This window comes from Anas platyrhynchos, chromosome 1 (assembly GCF_047663525.1).
Source record: "Anas platyrhynchos isolate ZD024472 breed Pekin duck chromosome 1, IASCAAS_PekinDuck_T2T, whole genome shotgun sequence".
Lineage (NCBI taxonomy): Eukaryota > Metazoa > Chordata > Aves > Anseriformes > Anatidae > Anas > Anas platyrhynchos.
In genome coordinates this window covers 71,875,832-71,887,958 of record NC_092587.1, presented here as the reverse complement: position 1 = coordinate 71,887,958, position 12,127 = coordinate 71,875,832, and the positions used below count along the sequence as shown (strand labels likewise).

The following is a 12,127-nucleotide window of genomic DNA, read 5'->3' as shown; positions in this document are numbered from 1 at the left end:
ATTTCAACAGCAAAAAGGTCTGCACCATAACTAACCACAGCTCCTACTCTTCCGTACCTCCCCAGATATCTTGTTTATTACAGAAAATACATTTTTAAATGTTCTTTATTTAATGATCTACAGAAAGACATTTAACTCTTTCAATTTAAATTTATTTTTTAAACATCAAAAGCTAAGAAACTGGTTGCTTGATATGAGAAACAAAATACTTTGATTAACAGCTTTCTTTCTCAGTCTGTGCATATACAAAACCTATGAATAGAAAAAAGATGTTAATGTGGTATATAGTATATTGCAAATATTGATAACATTTAGAAAGATCTGTATTAAAGTAATTTTCCTACTTAAAGTTACACTTTTCATGGACTAGTTAAAGCTTATTGTCATGCAAGCTAAATGAAAGAGCCTAGTGAAACAGGCTGTTGTCAGATCCCACATGATGAATTGTAACTTCAGGCATCTCCATTTAAATCTCTCTGCTAACCTGTTACCAATTAGTGACATATGGGTCCAGATTTTCTTCATTCAAAGCAGAGGCTTTAAGAATTTTTGAGTCTGAAAAAAGTAGACATAAAAAAGGATATGGGAAATGTAATAACAGAAGGAACTTTAAATCTAAGCCCTATATATGATTTTACAAGCAACATCAGAGTATCTTTAAGTGTTACAGCTAAGTGTAGTCCATGTGTTAAACGTCAGATGGTAATCGGTATTTTTCCAAGTCTAAGTTTCAATACTTTAGCTAGGATATTTGAAAACCTTTCCTTTCCTTTCCTTTCCTTTCCTTTCCTTTCCTTTCCTTTCCTTTCCTTTCCTTTCCTTTCCTTTCCTTTCCTTTCCTTTCCTTTCCTTTCCTTTCCTTTCCTTTCCTTTCCTTTCCTTTCCTTTCCTTTCCTTTCCTTTCCTTTCCTTTCCTTTCCTTTCCTTTCCTTTCCTTTCCTTTCCTTTCCTTTCCTTCCCTTCCCTTCCCTTCCCTTCCCTTCCCTTCCCTTCCCTTCCCTTCCCTTCCCTTCCCTTCCCTTCCCTTCCCTTCCCTTCCCTTCCCTTCCCTTCCCTTCCCTTCCCTTCCCTTCCCTTCCCTTCCCTTCCCTTCCCTTCCCTTCCCTTCCCTTCCCTTCCCTTCCCTTCCCTTCCCTTCCCTTCCCTTCCCTTCCCTTCCCTTCCCTTCCCTTCCCTTCCCTTCCCTTCCCTTCCCTTCCCTTCCCTTCCCTTCCCTTCCCTTCCCTTCCCTTCCCTTCCCTTCCCTTCCCTTCCCTTCCCTTGAAGAAACACTACAAAACTGCCTATGCTACAAATAGAAACACAGAAAGAGGTAAGATACTATACCTCCTTTTTTAATAAGAGTTGGAAATCCTCTTGTGTTGCAAAATTGGCACAGTTCAGTTCAAATGAGTGGAACCATGAGGATTTACACAGTTGACAGTCTTGACATACATATATTTATACTACTCTTGCATTGTTGGTTAGGATACCACTTCTGTTTTACTTCATGCCATGGATGACTTCTTAGAGTGTGCAGTCTTCTCCTGAAATTATAGCTGGAGTGTAGGAGTTCTTAGGCAAAAACATCTAACTTACTGAAATGTGTAAGTGATATTTGAAATAAGAATTCTTCATTTTGAGAGACACTGATCGTTAACCTCCCATCTCTTTCCACTGGAACTGTGGATAAGTTGAACCAAAAACCAGACCAGTGCAAAACTGCATGCATGCATACATAAATACACAAGCAAATATATGCTCAAACTTTGCATTTTTGTAGTGATAATTTAAGTAAATTGTTTTCTTGATTTTCTAGAAAATATGTACCCTGTTCTTATGATAACTAAGAGTTCTGTAAGAAAAACAGCTATACATATATATATATACTTCTGAGTCCTCTGCAATACAGAGAGGAACACCATGAATATGCTTCCAAATAAAGTACAACCTGGGTGTGCAATGCCAAAGTAGTACAAGCTATGTAAAATCTGAGCCAGACAAACTCACATTTGCTGAATTTGATGAATATTTCATCTTTAAAAAAAAATAATAAATTGGAACAGTGTCACATAGAACAGAGATAGACAGACAGAAATTGTTATGTGCGTACTCAGGTTCTCAAGCTGTGTAAGGACCTCATAGTCGTAATGTGTGACTTAAATCGCTCCATGCTGCTATATATGTTGCTCAGCTCTTATTTACAGTGACTGTAAATAAAGAGATTGTAAACAAAACCCTATTATGTTACTCTGGGCATAACAAAGTAACTTCTAAGTGTTTATTAGTGTACAATGGTTTTGTGGCAGCCAAAGTGTTCATCAAAATGACTGCAAATAAATAAATAAACAAAACAAAAAAAATCAAAGAATGTCAACTAGGAAATACTCAAAATGATAGCAGCAACCTGAGATGGCTGAAATACACAAATCATTTGTCATTATTTGGCAATATTTCTAAATGAAAGCTTCATAGGTGGTTGTACATAGATATGATAGAAACTTTCTCTAGAAGCTATATTACTAAAAACAAACAAACAAAAAACTTTTATAATTTTAGAAAAAATTACTTTTAGGTTCCCCCATTATTATATGTTTTGACTTAAGGGCCATAAAGGACTTAAGACCCAATGAAAACATCTAGAAAATACTGTGAATACTCACAATAAGCCCCAAAGAGCCCATGCTGAAAGCAGTATTAAAGCTGATAAAATCTTTCCAATGAGTACTTTTTTGGCCTTGCTTACCTGCCATCATAAATAGTGAGGCTTGTATAAGGTCACATTTAAGTCTCATGTCCAGCCTGGCTCTGCTTCTAAGAGCAGTCATGTCTTTCAAACAAGAAACATATCTAGTTAATCTTCCATCTTAAAAGCTCCCAGTCTGATGAGAAGCTGTTAACAGCTTTGACAGCTTAAAGCCTGAGTATTTTAACTGCATCTAAGGCAAATAGTAAGTATATTTTGTAAGGAGGAGCCATGTAGGAAGGGAGAAAATATGAAAGGAATTCTGTAGGCTACCATCAAACAGTTTTTTTTCCCTTGTTATTTATTGAGATCACTTATACTGTTATTACTACTATTAGTTACTGTTTTTATCAAGACAATATCTAGATGTCTCTCGCACAAATGGGATCCCACCAGATAGTCTAGCTGTATACAGCTAATGTCTATGTAATAAGATAAGGGAGTGATTCTACCATGTGTAACCATTAGCAATAGTCATGATGGTGTGACAGCATGTATTAAGTAAAAACTAGCAACCTGTGTATTTCCTTGAAGCCCAAATGAAAGCCCCTGTGTGTTCACTCCTGTAGTTAGCTCTACCATGTAGGTTAAAGATAATATGGGATGTACTTTCTTGAAATACAAGCGTGTTCTTGTGTCTGATCTCGAAGAAAGTCATTACTGAAGAAAAATTAAGTGACAAGCTGGCTAGCCCTTTTAAAAGGAGAACATCGTTGCCCTCTTCATAGTAACAGACTATTCAGAAAAACAGTCTATTCAGTTAACACCTTTTCAAAATCTAAGGTCACTTTTAGACATAAAAGCAATGCTGACATTATTATTCATGTCATTTTCTCCAAAAATGCGTTAAAAACATCAGGAGCTCAGCTCCAGCAAGAAATTTTTACTAGAAAATGTACAGGAAAACAGGAGAGATCATACAGACATTTCTAGTAAGGATGGATTTTCTAAAAAAATGAAATAGATCACTATAACAACAAATGAAGTCCAAAGGACTTCAAATTGCACAAATGGTCAGTAAATACAGAAGGAGGCGTGAGTAGTGTGTACATGGAAAAGATTGTTTTGATCCATGATGGAGCCTTGCAAAAGCTAATTTTTAAATAGCACTTGAGAAATAGTAGTGAAAGACAACAGTTCCCAGCATATATATTAGAAAATGAAAAGTATGACTGAGCTTTTCTGTTTAGGACACTTTATATAACCCAGTTTAGTAAAGAATTTAAGGGCATACATAAATTCAGGTGTGTGAGTAATCCCGCTGAAATTAATAACACTATTAAAAAATTAAGTGTTTTGCTATATTGAAATCAGACTACATGACATCTCATGGGAACAAGTCCTACACTACTCCGGTAGGAATATTACAATTTACTTCAGTGGCAGTTATTTGCAAACTTATATCTATTTTTAGCTTTTCTGGTTTGGGGCAAACAGTCACATTTCTTTCACCTAGGAAAAGAACAGCAGCACTTTAAAATTCACAGGAAAATTTTCCAGAGTTCATAAGAAAAATGCATCTAAGCTGGAAGGATTGATAAGGGGACAGAGAGATTTTATTCAGTGACCACTAACAAGTATGTGAATTCAGTGTATTTAGCAAAGCCCCTTAAAAATGGAAGATGTATCATGATAGAGAATCTTCATGGTTAGATTTTTAGTTGTTGTTTTTTTTTTGTTGTTGTTGTTGTTGTTGCCATATGACAATGCTACTGTATTTTCTTTCATGTGTTGAATGCAGAATTTCTTGTTACCTGGTGATGTGGTTTTCAAGCTTTGTGTAGTAGTCAAGAAGTGGACAGGAATAAGTTGTGCACACTACATCTTAAAAAACATAATGCCACCAAACAAGTCCTGATTGTAAAGTATAGCTCAGTAGCAGAATATGTGGTATAAGGTTATATTGTGATTGATATTAATGCCCTGGCTTTGGTAAATGAAACAAACAAAACAGTATTGGCTTTTGGTATTGATGCCACTAGGTGGAACAGAGCTGAGGTACAAGACACATTATAAGAAATATCTAAATATGTGTAGAAACTTCAGTAGATTACTGAAGTAGATCTGATGAGACCTTTGTGGAAGGTGTGGAACTGTTATCTCTGTATCTTTGTGCATACATGTTCTAGCAGTTTAAGTTTGTTGTTGTTGTTGTTTGTTCAGATCACAAAGTCTTCTTTATATTTTGATGGGAACAAACAAGCTGAAACATACTAAGTACAGCAAAGTAATGATTAGTCTGGTGTAAACACATATTTAAATCATCCTTAATTCTGATAGCTTCAGGAGGTACAAAATAACATGTTATTTTTTTTTATATTTGTTTCACCAAACTTTGTATATTCTAGTGTGTTTACAGTGAAATGTCAGACCTGAAGGCAAAACATTTCATCAGTGTTCCTTTAACACGATTTTTTTTTTTTTTCTGAAATTGAGAATGATTTCTTAAAATTTCTATACAAGATAAACTGTCAGTGATGCCATTGGAAGATATGTCTGCATAGGTGCTTTCATTTATAAAGTGAGAGGTATGTTTTACTCCAAGGCAGAACTTTGGGGAAAATTAATGATGCTAGTTTTGTCTTAAGGATTTGGCAAATACTCAAGAATAACAGCCTTAGTAATTGTAAAAGGTCACTTCAAGTTGTAAGCAGTCTGGATCTTAGTCTTAATAGAGGCAGGTCAATTTCTTAGGCAATCTTGATTTTCCTTGTAGGGAAGGGTTAACAGCAGTATTGGCCCCACTGAAGTCAGTGGGAATGTTGCCAATTATTTCCTTAGAGCCAAGATTTCATACGTCTTTAGCAGAGCTATTAAATACAGTATATTGCATAAACTGAAGAAAAATGTGAAAGATGCAAATAAAGAAACTTCTTTTTATGGTTTCAGGTTAATGATTCTGCAAATGTCTTTCTAACTAGCTATCTGCTTTGTAAGAGCTAAGACAATTTATATTACCCTTAAATGCATGCCTAATGACACCTACTTAACAGAGAATCGAAAATCTTAGAAGAATCCCATGTTCTGACTTGCAATGAAGCTATGACTTACATGCATAAATTAGATTATCATAATGCCTGACCTGTATGTTTGTGGAACATTTCAGAAGTACAAATTATGGAATAACTATCCAAGCAAATGTATGTATCAGCTGGAAATTTGTCTGTCTGTAGATTTCTATGTTTAGATGAAAGAATAGGAGAGCTATTCTGAGCACTAATATTATTCTAACATAGACAATTGTATAAGATGCTGTCTTTAAATAGGGGAAATAGAAGTTAAGTTAAAATTGACCTAAATTGCTTCATATCAATTCGTGTGAACTTAATGGCTCAAGGTTGCTAGTTTGTAACAACTAACTGTTCTGCAGCTTGTTGAATTTTGTGGAGTTCAAAACATTTTACAAATTGGGTTACTCTTATAGATAAATGAGGCACAGAAAGGTAAAGTGTTTTACCAAAAGATGTCTTATAAGCCAAGAAGAGAGCTGGAAGCACAACCTCTTTTAAACGCTGCTCAAATGTGCTGTTTAGCAGGCCACATTTCTTCCAGATAATTAAATCCTGAACGGTTGGGGCTTGCAGTATGTGGGGGGTCGTTTTTTGCGTATGGTTTTTCAGCTTCACTTTGGTGTAAGCTGCTGCTGCCACACCCTCTTTTCATACAGCTAGGGACTATTCTTTCCTCTAGTAGGAATATGTCATTGAGCCAGTTCCAAACTGTATGACTAGGTCTAAGAACAGTTGTGAGATCACAGCTGAAAGAACTAAGCAGAGAGTGAGTGGAAACAGCTTGCTGGAATAAATGGATAGCACAGGGCTGGTTGGTTGGAGCTTGTTTTTAAATTGAACCTCACATCTGTTGCTAGCTCTGCTTCCAGAGCTCAGCAAGGACCTAAGGGAACATGAGAGTAGTCCCTTACAGACAGAAAAGTCCATTTTTATGCAAAACCAAAAGTAAACTCACAGTTGCGCTCCAACTGTGAGCCAATCTCCTCATCTACGTAGGCTGTGGCTACTGATGTAGTGTATACAATTCAAAATGTCTAACCTGAGACCTGGCAGCCATAGGGCACATGTAGTATGGAACAATTTAACCCATTAGGGTTCATTTTATAGATCTAATCTCTTTATTTTTACTTTTTCGGTTGTCCAAAGGTATTCTGATCCAGCCAGCCTTCCGATTAAGAGCCAGTGTCCACCAACTTTGCATATCCCAGATGTCAGTTTCTGAAGAACTGTACCAGAAAATATGGTAAATTTATAGTATTTTCTTTCCAAACAGTTTGCTGCACTACAATAACTCTTAAATTAATTTGTATTAAGGTGCCCTCTCATAGCCACCACTCAGAGTTGTGTAAGCATTGGCTAAATCCCCACTCCTTCTGTATAATATTATTAACATGTGTTTGTAGAATCAGGCCACCAAGGAAGATCTTGGGTTCCTAGGACAAAGACATTACTGCCCAAGTAAAGTCTAGAAGAATGGTACATGAGTAAATAAAGTTTGTGAACCTCTATTAAAGAAACCAAGGCTGAGGAAAAGAAACAGAGGCAGTATGTGAGGCTCAGGGAAAGGAAGAAACCCAATATACATCAATTTACTATAGAGTTTTATCAGCTCTGTTCTGCTGACTTGCTGCTTACATTATACTGAGTTTAAATTTCAGTTTCTGCTGAGAGGTAAGACAAAAGTTTTCTGGCAAGACTGGGATTGTTTGCAGATGGATAGGATGGCTTCTTTTCTTACTAGATTTAGGCAAAAATGTTTGTAAATAATGGAGCAAATTAATAAAACAATAATGAAACAGCCCTGAATGAACTAGGTTTTAAGTGACCACGAGGAAATGTTATAGAAAACTGTATGCCCCTGATGTTGAGCTGTTAAATACAGTAGACTCTGGAATTTTATTTATGCAAACCTGAAATGCCTTGTATTCTCTTTTGTATATTTGCTCTTTCCCAAAGATCATTTGGTCACATACTTGGATATTTTTTTTGTTTGACAGGGATGGAGCTCAGATTTATCAGAGATGTCAGGAAGGGAGAAGGCCTTTTGCCAGAATGGCCTTTTGCCAGAATAGCCATTTACTTTATTGATGGCTTTTCCCCACCCTTTGTAATGAGATCTTATTTCTGTTTGAACATTGAAACTAACCACTGGCACAGATGCTGATGGGCAACTTTAAGAGTCACCCCTTGAGAAACTGCAGCAAAAATAATGACTGATCCCTGCTGTTAGAATTGCGGAGGCTCCAGTCAGAGTCTAAGGCAATACCATTGTCCCCTCCCTCCAAGCCATATGTGCATGACTCACATTGCTCTCCATCTTATGTAAATGGAGCCTCAACTTCCCAGGCCTGAGGTCCTGGAAAGTGCCTTGACTGTTCACAAAGACTAGCTCTGCCTGCAGTGACACGACAGAGTCTAGAAGGGGAAAGGAAATTTATGGGAAGGGGGAGATCTGAGAGACTGCAAGGATGCAACTCTAGAAGGAGAGGCAGGAAATACCTCATGAATGTCAGACTGACTTATCCCTGAATTCTACAAGTAATGCCACAAGGGATATGACACGGATCATCAAAGCATTCCTTTATCCCCCAATAAACTCCTCTTTGTCTTAGAAGCAGACCCTATACATATTAATAGAAAACCGTGGCGTCTCTTGAGTGTCCAAGATAGATTTTTTTTGTCTTAATTTGTCAGAAAAGAAAACAGAACACAGGCAACACTTACAAAATAGATACAAACTCAAAAATGGGTAAAAACTCAAAGAAGTTAGAATCAGTGATGTCAAAAAGGGCTCAGGGTTATGAGTCTCAGTCTGGAATATTAAACAACAACAACAACAAAAAAAAAGTTGAATTTTGCCTTGGTATTCACAAGCTAATCCATGCAAAGAGGAAAAATGTTCATAGATCAATCTAGCAATGAAAGGGTTCTTCTGTGCAGGGAAAGCTCTATTAACTAAGCTCTTCTAACAGTCCTTATGTATTATTTGAGCATAGAGACCAGCTACATTTCCTGGTTTGGTTACAAGCATCTGTATTGCTGTCCACAGAGAATAAGTGGCTTGAACTATTGGCATCCACATTATTTTATATACATGTATATATACATATCTATATATTTATATAAAGAGCAGTTCAAATTTAGGATGGTTATAAATTTCATCTGACATTGTAATTATTCTGGAAAGAGTCCCAGACCAGCTTAGCTACAGGATGCCTTCATAAACCAGATGGGATATAAGATGGTGCCTAGGCTAGCCTTCTTGACTAGAGTTGGAGGCATGATTTCCTATGTATTAGAGAACAGAGCAGGCTCTCAGTCCTCCCATCTTCCCTTGCTCATCTATGGCCTGGCATGATTCAGGCCAGTATCACTTTGGTGTGGATAGTTAGTAGTTCTGCATTTGAGAGCGAAGATGAGCCTGTGGCTTGGGGTACAAACTGATTTATCAAAAAAGAGATTTTATTCCAAGCTAATCCCTGGCAAGGATAATGGAAGGTGCATACAAAGTGTCCACAGGCTACATTACCCTAAATTGCCTTGATGGTCACTGATGATACACAAAGCACAGAGTACAAACAAACAGTAACTTCCCTGTGAGTATGAGCCCACAGATCTATTAAGAACTGAACTAGATTGCTTTAGACACAAAATAAGCAAGAAATGGTGATCTGTGATGTCATTAATAGTTTCAAGAAATAACTAAGGATTGTGGTGCACTCATCTCTGAAAACTCTGATGTAGATTATTGTAAAATGTGTGATCTAGTTTAATCAGAAAAATGTCTGCCTTTTCAGGACAGACAAGAGAGTCAGAACGGTTCCCACAAGCCTTAAAAATCAGTTTCCAATATTAAGATGTTAAAAACAATAAATTTCCCAACTTTCTAATATTGAAACAATTATGTGACACTGTTTCCTCGTGTTGCAAATAGAATGTCTTCCTTATTATTCTAATTATTTTTTAAGTCAGAAAAGTTTTTGGTAGTGTTTTCTCTAGGAAAGAAGCTGAATGCCAGTTGTACTTTGCATATACTAATATTTGGAGCTAAGCTGAATGACTCATTTGTACTCCAATAGATGTGGATTTGCTTACTATAGAGTGTTTTTTGTTTGTTTGTTTGTTTTTTTAATGTAGAGTCTTTTTTTAATGTTGAGAGATGGTAAGATCTCCATGGGCTTTTCTTAATCTTTGTGCACGTATAGCAGTGAATGAGTAATATTTTTCTTCAGAAGGCAAAAGAGGCCCTTTTATGCGTCTTCAGTATGGCACATTTCCTTAATGAAAGACAAAACATGGCTTCAGTTTTTGCCATGGGGCCCAATGAGTTTCCCTTCAGTAACTACAGATAGATTTCATTTCCAGGTGTATCTATTTTCTTCCTTGCAATATCTGCCAAAACAGGGAAGATAAAGCAATTTCCTTTCCCTCTGTTTTGCTCAACTTCTGGGACAGATAGGTGGAAGAAAAAACAAACAAACAAACAAACAAACAAACAAACAACAACAACAAGGCAGGATCTGGGAGCTGCAGTAAACCAGAAAGGCTAGGAAGTACAACAGTTGGGACAATAGGGCAGCTTTGTTCACCAGGCAGAATTTGATGTCCTTACATAGGCTTATTTAGTCCATTTCAAGAATTGCTATTCCCACAAAAGTAAACAAATAAAGAAAGAACTGTGAACCTGCTACCATAGATGGTAATGGGTTTGTTAGAGTAATTCAATTCTTTGTTAGAGTAATTCTTTGTCAGACCACTTGTGTGTATCTACTCTCAACAAGACCTTTGGAAATGACTTGCGTAATGATTTGTTACACTGTCATTACTCATTAATCTGAGCTTCTGCAAATGATTTTTATTCTTCTGAAGTAAAAATAAAATCCTCATTAAAGAATTTGTTTGTTTTAAAAGCTACACAAAGGATTACAGGGCCTTTGCAAACAGATGTAAGAAAAAATGTGGTTATGCAAAATGTTCCCTCTCATGAGCCCTTACTTTCCATTGACTTCCAGGAGCTTTGAATTAAGCCCTAAGTGCATGGCTTAGCTTATTATGAAGCTTGGAGTCACTAATTAGAATCACATGTACTCAAGGCCACCGAATGTGATTGTAGGGGAGAGTCCCAATTTATACTAGAAGTATGCATTAATATTATGCAAAAGAACCACCAATAACAACAAAACCAACAAAAAACTATTATGAGATCTTGAGATAACTATAGCTGTGATGGTTTCTAGAAATATTTCTTAAAACAGTTACTTGAATTTGCCTTGTTTCTGGTAAACAGCTTGTGGTGGCAAACTAAGCAGGAAGGAAGAATTCTTACTCTAGATTAATCATGTCCACACATGGTGTTACTCAGAGTAAGTCCATGTGTGGACAAGCTATTATGTGTGACTTTACAGTGATTTAGTCAAACTGATGAACTTCTTTATATTCACCTTTAATCAATTAGGAGTGGGTATAAAGTGAAATAAGCCACAATGGAACTCAATCCAGGGATTCCATAGATGAGATGCCCCAGGTTCAGTAAGCTGGTACAAACAAGGTGTCATCTTTGTCATTTGCCTCCTGCAGCTGTCTGAGGTGTAAAAGATCTGTAGTGTGGAGGTTGTGATGAAACACCGTGAAAGTGTCGCTATAACTGATGTTAAACTTAAAAACAGGGTGTTTAAAGAAGAGAGATGCGTGTAAGAAATGGAAGCAAAAAATACACCCAAATATAGTCAGTCCTCCATCCTTCTTCCCCTTTCCCAAACGTCCCCTCCCAATAAAGTGGGGGCGGGGGGGAAGAGGCGGGGGGAGAGAGAAGGGGGAAGGAAACAGTCAAAAAGCTGACCTGGCAAAATATGATCATGGCACTAAGAGAGTGGATAAGGCTAGTTCTTTGGTGTCTCTTCGTGCAGCAGTTAGGAGGTGCTGTAAGAAGGTAGGTGGAGTAACAAAAAGAAACAGCCCTCCACCCAGTCAGTGTCAGAGCTACAAAACCTGCTCCCAAAGGGTATTTTGGATGATAAAGGTTTACTCATGTGGAGACTGGATAAATACCTGGAATAGAAACTCACTGAGGGCTACTGGCTACACAGAAACTGCATTCCACAGAGGAAATGCTCCAAACTCAAAGCAGCCGGAGGTTGGAGGACATCACATGTGCTTGCCTTGGTCTTACCCTTCCTCTGGTGAGCACTTACGATCATCGCTGAAAACAAACTTTTGGCTAGTTGGACTACTGGCCATGTGGCCATTTTTCTGTTCTTGTGTAAGGAAAGAGCAAGTAACCAGGTGCAGGAAAAAATGCATGCTTTCAACTCTAAGTGCCTTAAATCTAACATTGGTATTGAGGGGTTACAACATGAACAGTCCAGTCAGGGTCCCTGTGACACAACAACCA

At 37.2% G+C, this 12,127-nt stretch overlaps 1 protein-coding gene across 5 annotated transcripts in view; it reads left to right on the top strand.

The window, feature by feature from the left end:
* The first annotated feature begins 11,759 nt into the window (after positions 1 to 11,759).
* Positions 11,760 to 12,127, top strand: part of FBLN1 (fibulin 1) — an 87,316-nt gene continuing 86,948 nt past the window's right edge. For 2 of the 5 annotated variants that reach the window (XM_027451833.3, XM_027452110.3), the window contains exon 1: positions 11,763 to 11,915. In XM_027451833.3, coding sequence (XP_027307634.1) covers positions 11,844 to 11,915 — 72 coding nt within the window. In that variant the 5' untranslated portion in view covers positions 11,763 to 11,843. Of the gene's footprint in view, positions 11,916 to 12,127 lie in introns of all 5 variants that reach the window. The other 3 variants (XM_027451884.3, XM_027451982.3, XM_027451923.3) reach the window with 3 other exon arrangements.